The sequence below is a fragment of the Chiloscyllium plagiosum genome, unplaced genomic scaffold, assembly GCF_037043375.1.
Source record: "Chiloscyllium plagiosum isolate Xiang-an unplaced genomic scaffold, Cpla_swu_hap1 HiC_scaffold_14, whole genome shotgun sequence".
NCBI lineage: Eukaryota > Metazoa > Chordata > Chondrichthyes > Orectolobiformes > Hemiscylliidae > Chiloscyllium > Chiloscyllium plagiosum.
This window is the reverse complement of record NW_028270152.1, coordinates 66,327,799-66,351,972: the sequence shown is the minus strand read 5'-3', so window position 1 is coordinate 66,351,972 and position 24,174 is coordinate 66,327,799. Positions and strand designations below refer to the sequence as shown.

Genomic DNA, 24,174 nt, shown 5'->3' with positions numbered 1-24,174 from the left:
TTTTTAGGCGCCTTTTTAAGTCTTTATTCCCCTTCAACCTAAACCTAAACCCTCTAGTTCTGGACTCCCCGAACCGAAAGAAAAGACCCTATCCATGCCCCTCGTGATCTTATGAGCCTCTATAAGGTTACCTCTCAGCTTCCCATGCTGCAGGGGAACCAGCCCCAGCGTATTCAGTCTCTCTTTATAGCTGCTGGCAACACACTTGTAAGTCTTTTCTGAATTTTAAGTTTCACAACATTCTTCCCGTAGGAGGGAGACTAAAATTGCACACAATATTCCAATAGTGACTTAACCAATGCTCTGTAGAGCCACAATGTGTCCTTCCAACTCCTGTACTCAATGCTCTGACCAATAAAGGGAAGCATGCTTCTGATTGCCTTTGTTATTTCTCTGTCACTTCCATTACAATCTCTTAGCCCTCGGCCTCCTACAGTGTTACAACTCAATCTCAAACACCTATACCTCATTATACACTTCATAACCATAATAGACTCAACAATGAGTTCAAAACTTTCAGTTTGTACTAATGCTCCCATTTTATTTGAACAGTAGCTCTTAGTAATCACTTTGCTATTGCCAATTACACATCTTCCAGCTGTACCACCTTTTCTCTTGTCACGTGGTCATTTGCCTTGTACCACTTTATCCTTTTGCTACTTCGACTCTCCTGCCTTCAGCCTGTTACAGACTTTCCCTCTTATTTATTCATCCCCTTGTCAGTATCTATATTCGCTCAAAGCCTGTTACAGCTCCAATTCCTTTCCAACATTTCCTGATTCTTGACATTTGATTTATTTTGCTTTTGAATAAACTTTTACCTTTGTGTTGACTGTTTTAAGGCAAGCCTGGGGTTATCTGATGGGATAAAATGTCCAAAAAACAACATTGTTTGGTATCATGCCAGATGCATATCTAATTAATCTTTTTGCTAGACCTTGAACTAGCTATCACCAGCCCATCATATGACTGCCGTTATAAAGGGTACGCAAGTACAAGTCCTGGATTACATGGAGAACTTGTACAGCGGAAGTAAATTATCACTTGGCACAATTGAAAGCAGTATTATTGATTTTAGCAGTTCTGGTTTGTCAGGCAGATCTTCCAGGCGGCTGCACGGTTAACTACTAACTTTGAACAAAGTGCAAAGTGTATTAAGTTTTTAAAAAAAAAAAAATCCAGGCTTGACTATTGAGAGTCTGTGTTCAAACATTTGCTTGGTGTATTGCAATTTTACTGCCATACCATGGCTTGTGTTTCTAGTTTGAAACTGTTTGGTGAGAGGGTAACACTGAGGTTGAGAAGTAGAGTTTGGCTGGATAGTATTAGGAGGAGAGTGCTATCGCAGCCCTCCCCTGAGTCTGTTCCATTGTGCTGTCATCTCTGGTTGTTCTGCCGTGCTAATGGGACAGGGCATGCCACAGGGGCATTGGCGATGGTAGTATCTGGGGCATGAGGATTCTCTGAAAAACCACTGTCAGGCTGTTGCTCGACTCCCAGGTGGTGTTAAGGAGGACGTTACAAAGTTGACAAGTCTTAGTTTGCCATTGTCATTTCTGGTGTCTAGGTTGATGCCAGATGGTCCATAATTCTCTTCAAGCTTGATTATAAGTAAATGAATTGTTTGGTCCAATGACATTTCTGTAGTTCTAGAATCATACGTAGGACAAATCAACAAAAGGTACAGCAGTTTTTCTTCCCTGAATGCTATTCATGACCAGATGGGGTTTATGACAATAGCATAAGCTATGTGGCCTCCATTGGGCCCAACATTTGTTTTTAGTGACAGGAATTGTCCTTTGAATTCAGATTTTATGATCTGTTGTTGTAGGATTCAAACCAGGGGCCCCTGAACACCCAAGTCTCTCCATTGCTGACAATACCACTATTGCTTCACTTATATGGAGATAACATGAAACAATGGCATTGAAGATGGTCAGCCATGATATTGCATGGCAGAGCAAGCTTGAGCTGAATAATCTCCTCAATCAGTCACCAATTTGGTCAAGGTCTTTGTTATAAATCTTGATGCTGGTTTACCCTATTTCTTGGTTAAAGCTCAAACAGCTTGTATCAGTTTTCATTTTCTTGTATATAGCTTGGAAAAACAAACATTTGGTTTTTATTTAAAAGGAAAAGAAAGGACTTCAATATGGTCAGATTTACAGCAATTGTCACTTTTTTTTAATCTCGCGGTCTCGTTCCATAAGTTTTACTGTAAATTAAAACTAATCTATTCCTTTCACAAGCTTAGAGCTTAAATACAAAACATTTAGATTTCACATTTAAAGTTGCTCATTTTCTATGTACAAGTCCAGTCACAGGAGCTGCTGATATTTAAATGCCAAATTTTTTATCAATTGAATTCAGTGTCTCAGTAATGCTATCAATCGTTCATTGTAAAAAAATCATTGACTCCACTAACGCTCCTTAGGAAAGCAGATCTGCCATCCTTATCCCTCATTGTATGTGGGACCTTGATGTGTGCAAATTGAAATTGAATGCAAATGGGTTACCGCATTTTCCACCTGACTGCAGACACAATGATGGGGTTGATTCTCAATTGCCCTCTGAAATGGTCGAGCAAAACATTCAGTTGAGTGATCACTAGGGATGGGCAACAAATATGCAGGCATTACCAGCGCTGCCGACATCTCTCAAAAGAATATGGAAAAGGGTAGTGCAGCAATCTCCCCACCTCCTCGCATCTACCATTGGTTCCCCTCTCTTGTTAGCTTATTTGGTCAATGCTCCAAGCACCGTGGTCTACTCATGTAGAGAGATTTTGTGCTTTGACTTAGTTTGGAACTAAATGTCTTCCCTTGCTCACGTGCTTATAACAGGAATAGTAATCCTTGGAACCTTCGCCATCTTTTGCTAATTCTAAAACCTTTAAAGTGTGAAGTTGACCACTTGTTCTATGATGCGTACACAGGAAATTCATCTTGAAATTAATGTTGTTTGTGTCACTGCTCGTTTGTGAATTTGATGCATGGAAAGGATGAGACTGCAGGTGAAAATGGGGCATTTGTGAGATGGAGACTCGAATGCCAGGAACACTATGCTCATTAAGGGTTCCCTGCTTTAGTGTGAACTTGGTGCTAACTTTGATTAAGTTGCGTAAGAAACTTGGATTGTGTTGGAGATGATGGCCAAGAAGACATCCGTTATTCTCATCCACTCCTCTAAGTTCCAACTAGCACTCAGCCCTCTTCTAAAGCCCTGTCTGAAAATGTTTAAATCTTCCTCCTTTTGTCTCCGTTAGATTGACTCTGATCAGGAGGCCATGAGAAACAGAATACGCAGTCTCCAAGAGAAGGTGATGTACACATTGGTGTCTGTGCCTGAAGGGAATCATATCTCTTCCATCTTCGAGCTCGATACAACTACTCTGCAAAGAGGGGACTCGCTTGTTCCGAGGTATGATTGATTCGCAACCAAATGATCGCGTCTGGGCACGTTCAGATGTAAATTTATAGAAATTGAATCGTGAAACAACAGCTCAATACTTGGAATGGTATGGACATGTATTCAAAAGTAAAAGTTAAAATTGTAGCTGTTTTACATATTTGGATCAAGTTCTGATCATTTGGAATTTTCTTTTGAGCTTGGCATAAAATTTTCTACAGTTTGTGACAAAATGGGCTACTTCTATTAGGGACTTTTTTCCAAAGCCGATCTGGTGATCAGATTTTTTTTACTGGAACTTCGTTGGAAATTTGGGCATAAATAGAAGGGAAGATTGATTTGTTTTTTTTAGATTAGATTACTCAGTGTGGAAACATGCCCTTCGGCCCAACAAGTCCACACCGCCCCGCCGAAGCGCAATCCACCCATACCCCTACATGTACCCCTTACCTAACACTACGGGCAATTTAGCATGGCCAATTCACCTGACCTGCACATCTTTGGACAGTGGGAGGAAACCGGAGCACCCGGAGGAAACCCACGCAGACAATGGGAGAAAGTGCAAACTCTACACAGTCAGTCGCCTGAGTCGGGAATTGAACCCGGGTCTCAGGCGCTGTGAGGCAGCAGTGTGCCACCGTGCCACCGTGCCGCCCACCACTATATAAATTTGTATTTATATAGTACCTTGTATGACCTCCAGGTTCCCCAAAGTGCTTGAGAGCCACTTTTAAATGACTGGCCACTGCTGTAATGTTGTGAATGTGGCAGCCATTTTGTACACAGCAACGTCCCACAAACAGCAATGAGGGCTAAACCGATGCAGCAATGTTGGTTTCAGGACAAATACTGTCCAGGATGCCAGGGAAAACTATTATGCTCACTGAGGAGGGAGATGATCAATTTGACATGTCATTCCGAAGATGTCAGGTCATGTGAGGTCTCCATAGTGGGATTTGAGCCTTTTATTAAAACCTATTCTCAGTATATGAGCAATGTCAGCCACATCAGTGCATATTTCTCATCACTAGTTATCTTTTGAGAAGTTGATGATGAATGTATTCCAGAGGTTTACTCAGGGACATGTTTCTTTTGTTAAAAAAAAACAAAATCCTCGCAGCCCTCCAGTCTGACAGCATTCATACAGTGAGAATCAGATCAATGTTTTAGGTTGTGACTATTGAATGATTGATTGCCCAGGCCAGTACAAAGGACAGTTAAGAGTGAGACATAAAACTGTGGCTTTGGAGTTGCATATCAGCCAGTTTGAGTGAGGATGACCAGTTTCCTTCTTGAAAGTGAATCAGATGGCTTTTTTACTACAACCTGGGGGTTTCATTGTTATGAACATTGTTAACTAACTTGCAGGCTACGTTTAATGGTTTACATTGAGCTGGTGACTCCCCGTAATTCATAAGTTGTTGGAGTGTAGGTTCATAGCTCCTTGAAAATGGAATCGCAGCGAGATAGGATAATGAAGAAGACGTTTGGTATGCTTTCCTTTATTGGTCAGAGTATTGAGTACAGGAGTGGGAGGTCATGTTGCTGCTGTACAGGACATTGGTTAGGCCACTGTTGGAACATTGCAGCAATTCTGGTCTCCTTCCTATTGGAAAGATGTTGTGAGACTTGAAAGGGTTCAGAAAAAATTTACAAGGATGTTGCCAAGTTAGGAGGATTTGAGCTAGTGGGAGAAGTTGAATAGGGTAGGGCTGTTTTTCCTGGAGTGTCTGAGGTTGAGGGGTGACCTTTATAGAGGTTTATAAAATCATGAGGGGCATGGATAGAATAAACCAGACAAAGTGTCGTTCCTGGTGTGGGTGAGTCCAGAACAAGAGGGCATAGGTTTAGGGTGAGAGGGCAAAGATATAGGAGACTGAAGGGGGCAACATTTTTCATGCAGAGGGTAGTAAGTGTATGGAATGAGCTGCCAGAGGAAGTGGTGGAGGCTAGAAGGTTCAAGTATATGCTCCATGCTAGTCTGAAGACTTAACTAATGGTGTCAAATTTGTTTGTAATCAGAAATGCAAATAGATGCATTTGGATCCCTGTTTATAGAAGTGTTCTCTCAGTGGATGACAACTTCATGAGACTGGATTCTCTCTCTGTATTATGCTATGTGTTTGGAAGCAGAGGAGAGGCTTCCTTTTGAGGCAAGAAGGCCATCAGTGTAAGATAGTCACCAAGTAATCAAATGAGGAATTGAGAATAACTCCTTCACTGGAGAATGTGGAACTCATGACCACAGGGAGTGGTTGAAGCAAATAGTTTTGGTACATTTTAAGGGCAAACTAGCAAAGTGTTAATGGGAGCAGGAAATAAAGGATCACAATGATGAAAGAGTTGTGGACACAGTGAAGTGGATCATGACCATTAGCACAAACACTTGGGTCAAAGGATGTGCCAAAGCCATCTGAGTCACTGGCAACTGAATTTTCTTATTTCCCAACTTCTGACCTAGGTATGGTTCACTGGTAGAGTAGGGAACAGGAATTGCACCTGAAACTTGCAGATCTCTAATACCATGCAATGCCCTTATCCATTGAGCTATTGAAGAATCTCTTGTGATAGATGTAGACTTTTTTTGCATTTCTTTTGCAATGGTGTCCTCCAATTGGTCATGCATCAATCAATAGAATGCATCTCCATTAAAACTATTCCTCCATGTTTTGGATGACACTTTGGGGCAGGTGGGGTTCTGTTTTATGAAATATCCTAGAGGTTTGTTGTGGCCTTGCCTCTTAATCTGTCGGTCCACTTGAGAACAGAACAGACCACCATTGCTTCCAATTTCAGTCTATCCTTGGAAAACAAAGAAGCAAGAACCAGTTCATCTTCCGATACACAGGTTTGTTCACCATGTTCCATGCAGTGCAAATGCAGACTAACTGTTCCTTCGACAGACCAGCTCCTCCCAGAGGTGGAAATTCCTTTTCTCCTATCTTCCCCAGTTAGTCTTTTAATCAAAACAGAGCATTCATATGTCCATATGTAATGGAGGTGGCTCAGTGGTTAGAACTGCTACCTTATTATGCCAGGGATCTAGGTTCGGGTCTAGCCTCTGGCTACTGTCTTGTGTGGAGTTTGCACGTTCATCCCATATCTGTGTGGATTTCCTCCAGATGCTTTAGTTTCTTCCTATAGTCCCAAGATGTGTGGGTGAGGTGAATTTGGGTATGCTAAATTGCCCATAATGTCTGTTAGGTGGATTAGCCATAGGAAATGCAGGGTTACAGGCATATGGTAGGGGGTTGGATCTGGGTGGGATGCTCTTTGGAGGGTTGTAGTGGACTCAATGTGCCAAATGGCCCCCTTCTACACTGTAGGGATTCGGAGGGTCTGGGACTTGACTGCACAAATTTGCTGCTGTTTTATGCATTACAACAGTAATTTTACTTCATAATATTTGCGTTTTAAAGCACTTTTAGACCTCTTCAGTGTGTGGAAGGTGGGAAATAAATCTTTTCTGTTTTCATAATGTAGAGTTCTTGGTCAACTGCTGTACATTGTGTTGATTGTCTGGCAACCATGTGATACTCGCCATCTTTGGCTCCTGACGTCCCATTCCAACAAATAAATCAACCTTTCGCTAGTAAATAGGATGTTAAATGGCTCTTGCAAGCACTAGTACCAAATTGGCACCTCTATTTTGTGTACATTTCCTCTGCATTCCCTGCAGCTTACCACCACCTTCCTTTTTCAGATATTAGTCCAATTTACTCTTGATTCTCTGTCAGACCTGCCTCCAACACACTCCTGGGCAGATTCCAGATCTAATCACTTGCTCCATGGAATAGATTTTCCTTCTGAATTAATTGCTGTTTTTGCCAATTACCTTTAAATCTGTATTCTCTCTATTCTCAGTCCTTCTATCAATGCAAATGTTAAGTACACATGCATGTTGAAATAGTGACTGGCAACATTACCTCTTATTTTCATCTTCTAATGACAGCAGACATCAAACTTGAATTCCCAAATCATCATGTGCCCAGTGATGAACGTGCCAGATAAGCCTGCTGCATATGATAAAATATAGTACATCTGTTAGTGGCAATGTGGCAAATGCACATTTTTGCATCCTAAATCACTTAATGGAAATATTTATTTCTTTGAGAAATCATTTGCACAGAAGGTGTTTCCCATTTCCCCAAGTAAGTGCAAGTTCTGAGATTTGTGATTTTTCTTTTTAAATTACTGAAAGAGTTCGTGTTTGTGATTTGCAGATTTGTTTGCTCCCTCATTTGAGAAATCCCAATTCAACACATTAAATTGCTTGGTCAACAAAGATCACATATTTTATCAGAATTTGACTGCAGCTGCTGGGTCCAAGAAACAAATGCTTCATTTTGCAGTGCACTCATCCTGTGACAACGTGCAAACAATTATGCATGGTGAACGTAGCATTAAGGCTGTCGATATTCAGTTCAGAGAGCAACAATTTGCTTCACTCAGTCACTTAAGTCTAGCTATTTCACAGCCCACAGTGCAATGAACTGATAACAAATGTTGAAATGCCTTGATTGACTGGTCACTCTTGGTATCAGTCATGATCACAAGGTATTTTACCTGATACAGCAATGCTTATGTTATCCCTTAACATAAAAAGGGGTAGCTACCATAGTGTTGAAGAATTCTACAATCCTTGATAATGGTTATACATTATATGCAAATATTGCATATTTTGGGTATACAACAAAAGGATGTCTTGTCATAGCATGTCATGCGTCAAGTGATTCTGAGTAAGATGGAGTCTGCAACCTTTTTTTTCCCTACAGGCGCATGCAATGAAATAACAATAGTATGATGAACGCGTCTCCCCGAGGTATACTGCACACTGATTAATAAGATATCATACAACCTGGCTTTGTACTTGGAGACCTGAACGATGCAGCTTTGTTGAGAAACATAGCTAGGGCAACAAAACAGAATACTTGTCCCCAGTACTCTGAAACAAATACATTGTTCAAATACTATATTCAGTAAATGATCTCCAGCAATACACAAGGCTACTTGTACACTAGATTTAATACGATTTGTTAGTAGAATGATATTACTAGTTTTCAAAACTGGCAAATAGCTGCACATAAGCAAAGATCGGATAGTATGTTTCATGCGTCAAAACAAAACTGCATTTAATACAGAAGGAAGGCTGAGTCGATACGTCAATAGGTGTTATGACCCCAGGTAATGTTATGACTGGAAAGTCAAATCTTGGCCTGATTGAATGTTTGTAATTATTTTGGTTGTATTTAGATGGTCTCTCATTGAAACATAAAATTCAATGTTGCAGATTTTGATTTTAACAATAAAACTAAAGTTTACTGAACAAACTAAAGGTGCATAAAATGGAATAAATGAATTATTTATTTACCAAAAGATTTTAAACACACTGTAAACATATAACCCCATTAATTCCAAATAAAACTCCTTTATAGACCCCAAAAGTACTCCTTGAACAGCACTCCTACCAGAGACAAACCTTTTTCTAACATGTTAATAAGCTTAAGTTAACTGTGACTTCAACTGCCAGTCTGGAATGTCTGATGCTTCTTTCTGAAGCTTTTGTGCACTTGAATTTCATAATTCTCAGCTTCAACTAACTTGAGTTTATTACAAGCATTTTTGGTCTGGAATTATCACCTAACTGTACTCTAAGGAAATCTATTTTTAAGATTTTCTGCCTTTCTCAAAAGCTTTACTTTACACAACCATCTTCTTCCAAGGGTTTGTGCAAAACGATCCCAAGTTGAAACTAAAGGGCTTTCTTCAAGCTTATGGGGGTTTTCCCTTTAATAACTAAAACGTTGAGAAATTTCTACCAGATATTGATGTATAATTGTTGAAGTTGCTTGGTCATGAATCCCATTAATGTACACAACAACCCCTTTGTTCTGAAAGTTAGCTCTTGCAACCTATTTTGAAAGTAGTGACCATAGCTGCAGAAATACTTGCAATTTAATTCAGACACAGAAAAATTCATGTCACCATTTCCTAATCCAAAATCCAGACTAAAAATAATTTTTTGTGTTTTTATATAAATAGCAAGAGTTTTGTTGAAAACCTGTATTGTAAAATGTTGCTTTTTGCCATCTTAGTGTGTAGATCTGTATTGGGAAGAGTGATGAGCATCACTTATTTTCCATGAAGATCGGTTTTCCTTTAGTGATGTCAATATTACCACCCACCCCACTCTACAATTAAGCTACAAACTGTAACCAAAATCTCAAATCTTTTAGCTGAAATACTGAAACAAGGTTGAATCAAATGGCCATCTAACATGTTGTTAATTTTCCCTGAGAGTTAATTCACCCTTTCTCCAAACCTGGTAGCCGACCTCTTCACCAGGTTTCCTAAAATGTCCTTACTTGACAGTGTTAATCTAAGATTCTGTGAAACATTTGAGATGTTTTAGAACCATGGTGGCTCTGCAGATTGTTTTTGTTCTCCAAAATAGTTGAGAAATCCACAGTCAAATCTTTAAACTTGTGTGTTTCAGGAATTCTTACGTTCGACTCCGGCATCTCTGCACAAACACATGGGTTCACAGCACAAATATTCCAATTGATAAAGATGAAGAGAGGCCTGTTATGTTGAAGGTAAATTTGGTGGAAAATGATGTGCCTAACTTTGAAAAGCTAAAGGACTGCTGTTTATTGACAGTTTTCCTATCTCCTTCCACTTCAGATTGGCACCTCTCCAACTAAAGAAGATAAAGAAGCATTTGCTATTGTACCTGTTTCACCAGCTGAAGTGAGAGACTTGGACTTCGCCAACGATGCCAGCAAGGTATTGGCCTCAATAGCTGGCAAGCTTGAGAAGGGCACCATTACTCAGAATGAAAGACGGTAGGTGATGTCGTCTTTATAACTGGCAACTAGTAATTGATCATCTGTACTTTCCAGACATGTTAAAACATCGAGACTTCTTCACTGCTGTTACATTTGATTTCAGTTTCCCTAGCGTGCTGTGTTTTTGGATGACCATTTGGAAGCATGACCAAAGCTCTTAATTAGATATCCTGATTGGAAAAAATATTGCAAATTGATCAAGGTTCTTTCCGTCAGTTAGTGGGCGGCACGGTGGCACAGTGGTTAGCACTGCTGCCTCACAGCGCCAGAGACCCAGGTTCAATTCCCGCCTCAGGCGACTGACTGTGTGGAGTTTGCACGTTCTCCCCGTGCCTGCGTGGGTTTCCTCGGGTGCTCCGGTTTCCTCCCACAGTCCAAAGATGTGCAGGGCCAGGTGAATTGGCCATGCTAAATTGCCCACAGTGTTAGGTAAGGGATAAATGTAGGGGTATAGGTGGTTTGCGCTTCGACAGATCGGTGTGGACTTGTTGGGCCGAAGGGCCTGTTTCCACACTGTGATGTAATCTAAAAACTCTTGTAAATAACTCTGGAATGTTTGAGATGGTTTTGGGGTGAGCTGCTATGAGTTATGTGTCAAGGTCGGTTGGGACGTTTACTTCATCTCCATTTTGCATGTAGGTCAAAATTAACATCATGGTTAGTTGAAAACTGGGGAAAGCTCTGAAAATTAGAGAACATAGTGAAGAACTTTGGATGCTGGAGACAGAAATAAAAGCAAATACAGTAGGGCAAACGCAACAAGTCTGGGAATATCTGTGGAGAGAGGAAAAAATTTATGTTTCATGTACAATATGACCTTTCTTTGCAACTGAAAGGGGTTGGAAAAGTGGGCTGCTTTTATGGTGATGAAAAGGGAGGAGGAGAAAGTGCAACAGTTCAAGGTCCCCAGAAGGCAAGGCCAAGGAAGTGCAAATGGTAGTAGAGGGGTGATGCAGATGAAGAGTATGTATTAATGGAAAGTGTTAATAACAGAAAATGAGTCAGCTCCGTTGAGACCAAACCTATGCAAATAAGAGATGTGTGGGGTTGGTGGAGGGAGGGGAACAGATGTAATCGAAATGGAGGAATGAATTAATGGTCTGAATCTGTTGCACTTCATTTGGGTCCAGACGGCTGTAAAGTGCCGAAATGGGAAATGAGGGTCTGTTCCTGCAGCCTGTGTGGGCCTTTTCTGGGTCTGCAGTCCGTCTGGGACAGAAGTCTTAAAGTGCGAACAGGATGGCTTATTGAAATGGTGAGCATCCTCAATGCTGAGGTTCATCCTAAAGGCAGAGCAAAAAGATATCCCACTGCAATTTGGTCGTGCCAGCATTGGAAAAAGCAACATTGAGCTGTGAGTGTACTAAACGAGATTGAAACAAGTATAAACAAACTGATTACATTAAGATAAACCTCTTTTATTATTATATAATAATAATAATAATAATAATAATAATAATAATAATAATAATCTGGGAAGGGTATGCAAAAGATTTCCAAAGATGGAGACTTTGGTGAGGATAGGTTGGATAGGCAAGGACGTTGTTTCCCTGGAGCGTAGCAGGTCGAAGAGTGACCTTAGAGGTTTATAAAATCATTTTTGTCCTGGGCTCGCTGCTGTTCTCCAATGCAAGCTGGAAGAAAAGCACCTCATTTTCCTTTCCATGACAGTAGCACCTTACAGCTGTTTAGAATGGAATAAGTTTTCATGCCTTCTTCACTTTTATTAGCACTCCCTTTGCCTTTTTTGCTTTGGGGCATATTTACCATCTATTTTATTGTCCTTTTCCTCCCCACCCTTGTCCAATGTAAAACCTTCACATCTCCTGTCCCCTTTCTCCTTCGAGTAGAGTCCTCTTGGGCTCAATGATAACTCTGTTGCCCTCTGCACAGATGCTGCAGAGACATGAGACGTGTTTTAGGAATAAGAGGCAATTATTGTTCCTACTCTAAATAATCTATTTGGAGTGTAGTCAGATTTTTGCTATTGAGTACTTCTGATCTATAAAATCTTGGACCATATTTCTTCAAGTGTAAATCTCCATTTGAATATTTGTAACTGAATCTGTATGTAAAATGTCCATGCTGTACTTGAATTCAAATCCTCTGTTCTCAACCTGCACCAAAGTATTTACTACTACTCAGCTTATTCAAAAATGTGGTGTTCAACTATGTCATAAATTAGTGTGATACGTCAAGACACAATGTGTGAACTTCAAATGTGGAAAAGATTTGAAATGGGTCCAGTTATTCTCCTTCACCCATTTCCTCAAATATGGCATTGATCCATCTTGGTTGGCTATCTAAGGACAACACAATTGGAAGGCACACTGCTGGAATCAGTGTTATGTCCACTTTGTTGGTTATTTATATAAACGACTTGGATGAGAATATAGGAAGTTTACAGATGACATCAAAATAGGTAATATGGTGGATAGTGAAGAAAGTTAATTGAGAGTTAATTGACTGACTGACTGGGTTAATGGACCAAAGAGTGCAGATGGAGTTTAATTTAGGTAAATGCAAAGTAGTCCATTTTGCTAAGATACAAAAAGGGCAAGGCTTATGTGGTTAATGGTAGGGCTTTGAGGTGTTTTCAAACAGAGACATATGGTCTCGGGTATATAGTGGTGTACCTGAAAGTGGTGTCAAAAGGAGACAGGGTGATGAAGAAGGCATTGGGCATGCTTGCCTTGATTGGTCAGAGCATTGAGTATAGGAGTTGCGATGTCATGTTGCAGATGGTGAGGCAAGGTTTGGAGTATTTTTGTATGGTTCTGATTGTCCTGCTACAGAAAGGATATTATTAAACTGGAAAGGGTGTGGAAAAGATTTCCAAAGATGGCGACTTTGAGTGATGAGGATAGGTTGGATAGGCAAGGACATTGTTTCCCTGGAGCGTAGCAGGTCGAAGAGTGACCTTAGAGAGGTTTATAAAATCATTAAAGGTGTATAGATAAGGTGAAAACAAAGGTCTTTTCCCTAGGACAGGGGAGTTCAAAACTAGAGGGCATAATTTTAGGATGAGGGGAGAAAAATTTACAAGGAACCTTGGGTGCAACTTTTTCAGAGGATGATTTGTATGTAGAATGAACTGCCAGAGGAAGTGGTAGATGCAGGTACAGTTAGACCATTTCAGACATTTGGACATTAGTAGGAAAGGTTTAGAGGGATTTGGGCCAAATGTAGGCAAATGTGACTAGTTTAGTTTGGGAATCCTGGATGGGTTGGACTGAAGAGTCTGTTTCTGTGCCCTATGACTCCTGATGTAAGATGTTTGGTGTTCAATAAAAAAAAAGATCTGCATGAGAAATGTCAGCAAATGCCTCAAGGGCAGCACAGTGAATTGGCTGTACTGTTGATCAGCTAACTTGTAGATCAAGGTGAAATTTTACTGAGGTGGTTCATTTTCAGAAAAGCTGGTATTAGCAAAGATGGCAAGGATCTATCAGATCTTACCTTTTAAACAATTCAACTAGTTTGCTCATCCTCTTGGTGAAGGAATGCTATCGAGTGAGTGCAGTATGACACCAATACAGTTGATTTTCAATTGTCTTCTGAAGTTGGGCAACAAACAATGAGTTTGGGAAAAGGTAAGCTGACCTTATTTTGCCATATTCATGTTTTGAGAATTAGTATCTGCATTCTTACCAGTTTGACTTGAAGACCAACTACTAAACTTTAGCAAGTTAATTACTGGGCAGGGCTTCAGTGTCAATCACGTCAGACAAAAATGTTTCTTTTTACAATTTCGTATTTTGATCTGTATTCTAAATGTTTATGCTGTCTTGAAAATTTGGAATTTGATCCTCTTGAATTGACTTTTAACAGCTTTGTCACAAAGCTTCTGGAAGATTTGGTGTTCTTTGTTGCGGATGTTCCAAATTCAGGTCAAGATGTGCTTGAAGTGGTCATCAACAAACCAAACAGAGAGCGACAAAAGCTTATGAGAGAGCAAAATATTCTGAAACAGGTGAGCTGTCAAACTGCAGAGAGGTGAAGCTAGTTCAGTCTTCCATTATTTCTGTTCAAAAGTATATCTTAATTTAGAATCTTAGTCAGAGAGACGTATCACACGGAAACAGACCTTCAGCCCAACTCATCCAAGCTGACTGGATATATTAAATTAATCTAGTCCCCTTTGCCAGCATTTCAATGCTTCTAAACCCTTTCTATTCACATACCCATCCAGATGCTTTTTCAGTGCTGTAATTGTACCAGCTTCCATCACTTCCTGTGGCAGCTCGTTCCAAACGCACTCTACCCCTCCATGAAACATTTGCCCCTTAGGTCCCTTTTAAATCTGTACCCTTTCATTCTGGACTCACCACCCTGGGGAAAAGACCTTCTCTAGTCACCCTCCGTGCCTCATGATTTTATAAACCTATATAAAGTCACCCTTCCACCTCAGATACTCCAGGGAAAATAGCTCCAATCTATTCAGCCTCTCCCTGTAGCTTAAACTCTCCAACCCTTGTAAATCTTTTCTGAACCCTTTCAAGTTTTGAGACTTCTCTTCTATAGAAGAGAGACCAGAATTGCACAAAGTATACCAAAAGTGGCCTAACCAATGTCCTGTACAGCTGCAACATGACCTCCCAACTCATGTACTCCATGTACTGAGACCTTTTTCAATTAAATGATTTAATTTGAAGGAAACTGTTCAATTAGTCAAAAATATGGACGTGGCAACATTTGGAGTGTAATCACATGCTGATCTATTTTGTGACACTCTGTTTCTCTCTTGAGACCATTACTCTCTTGGGTAGTGATTTAATATGGTAGTTTATCATCTGCTTAGCATAAATGAGTGAAATATTGTTTTTTTTGCTATTAATGATAATAATTACACTTGAAGTATTGTAACACTTGGATTGGCCTTCTCACTGTGTATATCATTTGGTTTCTGGCTAGTGGGTTATCCATAATCTGAATTTAACCCTTGCTAGATTCATTGAAACAGATCCACCTTTTCTACTGTCTTCACAGCAACAAGTAACTGTTAACCTGGCAAGTTTGTTATGTATTTGGTTGAACATTCACAATAATTCAGATTTGTTTTATACCTTGGGTGTCTGATTTTGTCTGGATCATCAGAACTGGCTCTATTTCTAAATCTAAATTGCATTATATTTAAATATAATTGTGTATACAAAATCCTGTACCTGCTAGAGTCTCACCCAGAGCCTCTGGTCTTTCCCTGGAAGCCTCTCTGTTTCATCAGCTCTCTGTCTTTGCTCAAATCAATCAAGCCACTCAATGTATTTTTCCCTCTTTTTATCTTAAGACATTATGTTGAATTCAATGAAACAGCAAACCTAATAAATATGCCATAATTTCTTGGAATTCAACTTGTCCCTTTTTCTCAAGCGCACAAATATTCATTTAAGGTATGATGGTCTCTTTTTTAGTTCTGCAGTTAGATTCATGAGCTTTATGAAGTGGTTCTGTGATCAACCTGATGCAGAAACTCAACATCACCCTTAGGAAGAAGCAACAGAGTCTTATGATCTTTGATCTCTTGTGTTCATCAAGATCCCCAATGATTAAAGCCTGCTGGGATTCTGAGCATACTAGAGAAGGTTTCTCCCAGGTGGTGTTTTAACCTGCATGTTTCTCCCGCCAATGTTTCTGCAAGCTGTGTCACCAGCAAGAATGCTGGTGGAGTGTTTACTGTACAGTTTCAAATCTGCACAAGTAATATTGCATTGCTGGTAAATTTCTGCTGCCAATATGGATGGGTCTTCTCCTTATCTCTAATGTCTACTTAGGCACAGGAGTTGCAAAGCCTCTGTCACATAGTTCACTTGAAAACTCATTCACTGTTGTGCATTGACAGGCATCTCCAAGAGAAGGGAGTCAGAAACACAGCCTTGTGCCTTACACTGAAATGTATCTTCTGAATGCGACTCATTGTGGATCTTCTTCAAGTTTCTTCGAGGATATCCTATTCCACAAGCTTTTGAAGTTTGCAGGATTTGTCCTCACTGGACAATGTAGCATGCAGTCAGTTGGCTTACAACTGGGTCGCACTTTGTAAAATGACCTGGAGTTTTACCTTTTTTGGTGGTGTGTGTACATGTATACTGAAACTCTGTCTTGGGAAGACAGTCTTTCTCACAACAGACCGATGAATATCTTCAATGGCTTGCACATCTTTGCAAAATGGTTCCCCTTAAAGCAAGAGTTACTACTTTCTCCTTAAACTGGAGATGGTGCAGTGACTTGAGCATTTTGACAGTTTGGGTGCAGTTTTGATAGGTTTTAAAAGAATCTGGCTGTGATGTGGCCTGTGTTAATGTGACTGTGATGAGGCCTGTACTTGAGCTGGTGAGGAATACTGTGCTTGCACCTCCCAGTCTAAAGGAGTACTTCTCAATTTAAAATATGGCATTCTAATTGTTTAGCCAAGATTTGTGGCTTTTTTTACAAAGTTAAATCATTCTCCATGTGGCAATGTTCTCTAACTCTGGGATTGAAGTTGTCTTAATTGGTCATGCATTCGTCATTGCTTAATAGGTTTGCGGAAGCCAATTGCCACTTTTTGTTTTTGTTGAGCTTACCAGATCACTGATAGGAAGTATAACATTTGATCATCCAACTGTTCTTTGGTCTAGATGATTTTGCGTGAGACCTTAAGCCAGTGTATTGATTTGGCTATTAACGAGTGTGAGCTGTATGAATATTTGCTGGGATTCAGCTCCAAGTTAACAGACTGCTGCCCCACCCAGACTGTTCATTCCACAACAATAGGCACAGTGGATCAGTGGTTAGCACTACTGCCTCACAGTGCCAGAGACCTGGGTTCAATTCTTGTCTCAAGCAACTCTCTATGTGGAGTTTGCACATTCTCCCTGTGTCTGCGTGGGTTTCCTCTGGGTGCTCTGGTTTCCTCCCACAGTCCAAAAATGTGCAGGTGAGGTGAATTGGCCATGCTAAATTGTCCATAGTGTTAGGTAAAGGGGTAAACGTAGGTGAATGGGTCTGGGTGGGTTGCTCTTCGGAGGGTCGGTGTGGGCTTGTTGGGCCAAAGGGCCTGTTTCCACACTAAGTAATCTAATCTAAACTACTCCTGTTGAGTTAATGCAGCTAATGTGGGCGGCATGGTGGCTCAGTGGTTAGCACTGCCGCCTCACAGCGCCAGGGACTCGGGTTTGATTCCCGTCTCGGGTAACTCTGTGCGGAGTTTGCATGTTCTCTGCATGTCTGTGTGGGTTTCCTCTGGGTCCTCTGGTTTCCTCCCACACTCCAAAGATGTGCACTTCAGGTGAATTGACCGTGCTAAGTTGCCCTTAACGTTAGGTGCATTAGTCAGGGGTAAATACAGGTTAGGGGGTTGGGTCTGGGTGGGTTACTCTTCGGAAGGTTGGTGTGGACTTGTTGGGCTGAAGGGCCTGTCCCCATAATGTAGGGAATCGAATCTAATCTAATAAACTGGGGAGTTTTTGCAAAACTGGAGTGAATGGGATCCAGGTGGAAAACTCTGAGCTGTACTGAGCACAGTGGAAGACTACCATGGTGGTTGGAAGTCCATCATCTCAACCCTGAGGAACTCCTGCAGAGTCATCCTGGGGAGGTGTCCATCACCCAACCATCTTCAACTGCTTCATCATTTGATCTTCCGTCTATCCTAAGTTCAGCGGTTGGGGAATTCGCTGAATGCAGTGTTGGGAATATTTTGCAACTTGTCAGATACTGAAACAGTCTGGGTCCAAATGCAACAAGGTCTGAGCAATATGTAGTCTTGAGCTGATGAATTGGAAGGAATGTTAGTACCACACAAATTCCGGGCAATGACCATCTCCAGCAAGAAAGAATCCAGCCATTTGATTTTAATGGCGTTACCACTGAATCTACCCACTATCAACATCTTCAGGGTCGTCATTGACCAGGTACTGAACTGGAATTGCCATATAATAGTGGCTACAAGGGCAGGCCAGAGGCTGGTATTTCTCTGGGAAATAATTTAACCACCCAATGTCTGACGTCCACCTTGAAGGTACAAGTCATTAGTGTGAGGGAATACTTCCCACTTTCCTGGGTGGATGCAGCTCCAAAAGCACTCTAGGACTTTGATCATTCAGGACAGAGTAGCCAGCTTGATTGGCACCATTTCCACTACCTTCTACATTCACTTCCTTCGCTACCAATGCACAATGGTAGCAGTATGTATCATCTATAAGTTGCACTGCAGCAAATCAGTCTCTTCCGATAGTACTTTGCAAATCAGATCTCCACCTCCCTGGACAATCTGGGTAGAAGATGTATCGGTTCAGTACTTGATTTGATTTTTTTTTCAGTGCACGGACCTCCAAGGTCTGTGCTTGAAATTAACTTTCAAAACCAGAAGTCAATGCATTCTCATGTTGTCCCTCAGCAGAGCTGTGCAATTTGGTGAGAATGTTGCATGGCAGCATTCACCTATAAAAAAATTCCCCTCCAATCTACACCCCATCCTGACTCAGAACTGTTCCATCACTGTCACTGGGTCAAAATCCTGGAACTGCCTTCCTAGTAACTGTGGGTGTACTGCCACGCCACACTAATAACTGCAGTGGTTCAAGAAGGAAGTTCACAAGCCCCTTGTCAAGGGAATTTTGGTGATGAGCAATAAATTTTGGCCAATCCCACATCCTCTGGCAAAAAAAAAACTGTGGTGGCAAGTTCCACATCCTTTGTATTCTTTGGGGAAATGCATCTCTTCTGAATTCTGTACTGGATTTTTGTTTTTGGCGGCTTCTATATTGATGGCTTCAAGTTCTTCCCCATAATAGGAAACATTCTCTGTACATCCACTCTGAAAACCTTTCCATAATTTGAAAGACCTCCATTTAAACATAGCTAAGCTTTTTTTTTGAAAAGCTTTGTATAAATAGACACCCAGCCTGCCCAACAATTCCTGATTCAGTTAGTCACATGTTTCTGGTACCAACTTCTGATTTCTGTCTGCTTCTGTATTCTTTTCATAATCTTGGGTTTAGCACTGCATCTAATGGACAAGATGTGATATAGATTTAGCATAACTTTGCTTTTAATCCTGTCTGACCCAAAATGAGACCTAGTGCTTGTTTGTTTCTTTTTAACTAACCTGTGGTGCAACTTTTAGTGATTTGATATATTTGTTCTTTGATCCCTTTATTGCTATGCCCCCACCTGGACTCTCTTATCTTTTAAGTAATAACTGAATTCCCAATTCTTTCTAACAAAATGTATTGTATTGCACCTATGCTTTTCTTTTCATTTTCCAAGTCTGCATGTTTGTGTCCTCCTGTAATTTGTTGCGGTCCTCTTCCGTATTGGTTATCCTCCTTCTCAATTTGGTTTTGTCTGCAAATTTAGAAATTAAGTTTGATTCTGAATCCAAATTGCTAGTGGTTCTGGACCTAGTCCTTGTGTTACTCAGTGTAGCTACCCTTTATTCCCACACTCTGCTCTGTCTGGTATTTGCTAGTAATTCATTTGTCTCTTTTTGTCTTATGAATCTCCAATTGTTGACCTTATATGCCATAATAGATGAATGAATATTATCCAAGGGTCTTTTGAAAATCCATATGACAACCAACATTATCTCTAGCCCTTTCTTTTGAAAGTTACTGAGACTGCAATAAAATTGGAATATTTATCGTGAGAAATCAGCAAGACTTTGTTTAAACATGTCTGAGGCAAATTTTACTCTGGTACTCCGTCTTGAGACTGAACACATGGTGGGAGTTATTTGACCACAGAATTCTTCCAACATTACAGATGTGACAAAAGGCAGGAAGGAGCCTACACTCTAAAACATTTGTCTGCAAGTTGTCAAGCTTCCGGGTAAAATTGGACCTGTTTTCTTCAGTCAACGCTACCTCTTTACAGCTAATAATATCACTGATCTGCTCAGTCATTATTCATTCAGTTTTTATTTCAAAGAAGGTGAAGTTTAAAGGCAGTTGCCTCACTGTCAGGCCATTTCCCCCAAGGAACTGTATTCCGTATTTCACCACTCCACAAACAGAATAGCTATTCGTGAATCTTGTTACAAAGCCTGTAGAGGCGCAACTTCTAAAAAGAGCAGTAGTGTATCGTGGATGCTAGAAATCTGAAACTGAACCGGAAAGTGCTGGAGAAACTCAGCAGCTCTGGTGGAGAGGAACAGTTAAAGTTTGAGTTTGTTACCACTCTTCATAACAGAGAAGGGAGGTGAAAATGAGATGGGTTTTATGCTGCAGAAAAATATGGGAGGAGCAAGTAACATAGAAGGCAAGGTTCAAGGAAGGTCATTCAGACCATCTGCTATTTTCACCATCTGAAGCATGATGTCACCACCAACTATATGTTCCCTTCTCTCCTGTCTTGATAACCTTGGAAAGGTTATCACTTTTTTTTTTCTGTTAATGTGTGCAACCTGTAACAGTTGAAAGCATTCACTGATCCCAGGGGACAAATGCTTGATTGGCAACTACACCTACAAGTAACCATTCTCTCCACCACCGATGCTCAGTAGTAACAGTGTGTACTATCTACAAGATGCGTGCAGGAATGCACCAAAGATCCTCGAAAACAGAATCATCCAAACCCACGACCACTTTCATCTCAAAGGATAAGGGCTGCAGATACATGGGAATGTCACCACTTTCAAGTTCCTGTCCAAGCCTCTCACCATCCTGACTTTGAAATATGTCTTTGCTACTTCACGGTCACTGTGTCAAAATCTTGGAATTCCCTCTTTTTGGGGACATTGTAAATCAACCCAATGCAGATGTACTGTAGTGGTTCAAGAAGGCAACTCACTACCACCTTCTCAAGGGCAACTAGGGACAAGCAATAAGTGCTGGCCAACTTGTGATGCCCACATCCCACAAAATGAATAAATGAAAAAAACAACTGGATGGCTGGTTCAGAATGTGTTGGTAGCATTCTGGTGTCTTGGCAGATTGTTGGGAGTTTGTCCTTGCTCTCTCTCAAGCATAGGGAGCTGCCTGATGTGAAATATACTCACCTAATTCATTTCTTGCGTCTGGTGGTTGACTCTTTGCATATCTCCTGAACATTGCTAAACAATGAACGAGAACGCAGGCTAGGTATCAAAGTAGTCAGGATGGTTGCCTGCCTCCTGTCCATCTCTTAGCCTGAAGTCAGCTTTTTAGTCTGTTATGCTGAGGATCATTTTCTGCCCTTTCACAGCACTTAAATAGATCCAAGGGGAAACCAGCTCTTAGCAAGCCTCAGCTGAAAGACCCTGATATTTCCAGAGACTGTTGTGTATTGCCAGAGAAAGCAGTTTCCCTGTTGAGGTGATCTTAAGCAATGTTTATCAATTAAGGATTTCTTCCTTTCTTCTAAAAGGTAAAATCATGAAGTCATAGACAGACATAGAGGTCTGCAGTATGGAAAGCGTGCTTTGACACATTTTGTCTCTGGTCAAAAGTAAACCACCTAACAATTTAATCCCATTCTCCAGTACTTGGCCCGTATGTCTTGGCACTGTAAATGCCCATCTAAATATTTCTTAAATGTTAAAGTTTCTGCCTCCTGAGCCTCGCAGGCAGTGAGTTCCAGACTCCCACTGCTCTTCACACTGGGGGGGGTGGAGGAGACAAAAAAGGTTTGTCCTTGCATTCACTCTAAACTTCCTGCCCCTTTAAATCTATGCCCTATGGGTATTCGTCTCTCCAAGTGGAGATATTCCTTCCTGTCTACCTGATCTATGCCTCTCATAATTTTATACATCTCAATCATGATTGCCCCTCAGTCTTCTCTGCTCAAGGGAAAACTATCCATTCTCTCTTCATAATTGAAATGATTCAGCCAAGGCAACATCCTGGTAAACTTCTGATCTCAAGTGCATAAAACACCTTTTGTATTAATGTAAGAAAATTGTCGTTTATATAATCCTGCTTCCACAACCTCAGGAAAACAAAGCTATTTGCAGTCGGTTAAGTGTATTTTCAGGTGCTGCAGCATCATAACTGCAGCAGAATTTGTGTACCTCAAGGTCAAATGTAGTTTTTGTAAAATAAACAGATCAACCAGTTGAGTGATGGTAGCTGAAGGGTAAATATTGGCCAGAGTGCTGGGGAAGAGCTCCCCATCACCCTCCTGTTTTTGAATGGTGCTATGAGGGTTTGTACCTATGCCTGCAGAGGGGGCATTACCATCTCCAATATTACACCATCCTCCATTAGCATGCAGAAATATTAGCTGAGATTTTATGCTGTCTCTCTGACAACTGAACTTGCAATCATCTTCTAGAGCAAAAGTGCTATCTCCAAGCCAGAGGCGAAGGGCTAGACTGGGGGTCCACATTTGTACATCTGACCACATTAGAAATCAGCAGCATTGGGTTAGAAAGTAAAAGATCATACCTAACAAATCAACTCCATTTCTGTTTGAAGGTTGTGCCAATGACTGGATTGGACATTTCTCTGATGGGGCAATCTTTCAGAAAGTCCAAATGCAATTACATACTGAAGATATTTAATTGAAGTGCAAGTGGAATTGTGTATAGAATAACAAGTCAAAATGTGCAGCTTCAGTGCTTGGATCTTGATTTCTGTTTTATATAAATCACTTGTAAGGTAGAAAGTGCAAGACTGTCAGATTGCAAATGATTCCCAAACATGGCTTGGGGCAAAAACAAGGATGTAACTTGGGATTTACAGAGGGATTTGGATAAATTACACCATGTCAATGTCACAGAATGGCAGATGAAGTGTCATGCTGCCTAATTAAATAATTTGTGTCAGTGACTAGGCCAACATTAATAGAATTAATCTCTGAGCAGGGAGAGTGATGAACTTGCCTCTTAAAATTAGCTAAACTACACGCTGAGGTAATTGCTCCAATTTATTGTTGGAGTGGAAGGCAAGATTATTAGAATAGATTCCCTACAGTGTGGAAACAGGCCCTTCGGCCCAACTAGTCCATACCGACCCTCCGAAAAGCAACCCACCCAGACCCACTCCCCCTAACTAATGCACCTTACTCTATGGGCAATTTAGCATAACCAATTCACCTCATCAGCACATCTTTGGACTGTGGGAGGAAACTGGAGCACCTGGAGGTAACCCACGCAGACACGGGGAATGTGCAAACTCCACCCAGACAGTCACCTGAGGCTGGAATTGAACCCAGGTCCCTGGCGCTGAGACAGCAGTGCTAACCACTGAACCACCATGCCGCCCACTTCAAACTATCTGGTATGTTGATCAGATCAAATTTGAAATACTTTGTGGATTCCATCATTGCATGACAAGGGAAACTGCAGGCTTGGGAGAGAGTGCAGGAGATTAATTAGTCTAATTAGAGGATGTTCAAGACTAAGGGAGTTCCCTACAAGGAATAACAAGAATACTCATTAATGACTGCCTTAGGGGGTGGTTGAAGGGAGGATGCTGAAGTATTGACTTGCTTGGCTAAGATTAGTTTAAAAGAAAACAAGGTCATGAGACTAAAAATCACAGCTGTAACTGAACAAGCACCGGAAGGAAATTATTTCAGTGAGTAGTTGATGACATCTGTTGGGTCGAATGTTGGTTGTTAGGGAAATCTACACACAACTAGATTTGGGAGTGCTTGAATACGAGAAGGGCAACTTCACTCCGTTGAATAGTTGTTCCTGGTCTTCAGCATTTTTGCCACATGAGCCAAAGTTATAGAGCTTCTGTGTTTTTTTTTTACAGAACTAAGCTTATGCACATTTGCTGGAGCATGAGCAGGCCACTCTACCCCAGGCCAAGCTAAAACTTGATGGCGAAGCAACTGAAATAAAGTTGGTGATGCTGTGCAATGTTCAGAAAGGACTAAGTATTGTTTAACATGCTGATGTCACCTATACAGTGTTGTTACTGAGACTTGCCAATGATAACAATGAGGTGCAAGTTACAATGTAATAAGGTACCTAGTCTCTAAGACAAGAGCCCCTTCTTATTGCACCAGT

General features: G+C 40.9%; 1 protein-coding gene across 1 annotated transcript in view; it reads left to right on the top strand.

The window, feature by feature from the left end:
• LOC148147980 (inositol 1,4,5-trisphosphate-gated calcium channel ITPR1-like) overlaps positions 1 to 24,174 on the top strand; it is a 211,736-nt gene that overhangs the window by 176,643 nt on the left and 10,919 nt on the right. Inside the window, exons 12-15 of the mRNA XM_087994501.1 lie at positions 3,266 to 3,420; positions 9,905 to 10,004; positions 10,093 to 10,253; positions 14,088 to 14,229. Of these exons, the coding sequence (XP_087850627.1) occupies positions 3,266 to 3,420; positions 9,905 to 10,004; positions 10,093 to 10,253; positions 14,088 to 14,229 (558 nt within the window). The remainder of the gene's footprint in view (positions 1 to 3,265; positions 3,421 to 9,904; positions 10,005 to 10,092; positions 10,254 to 14,087; positions 14,230 to 24,174) is intronic.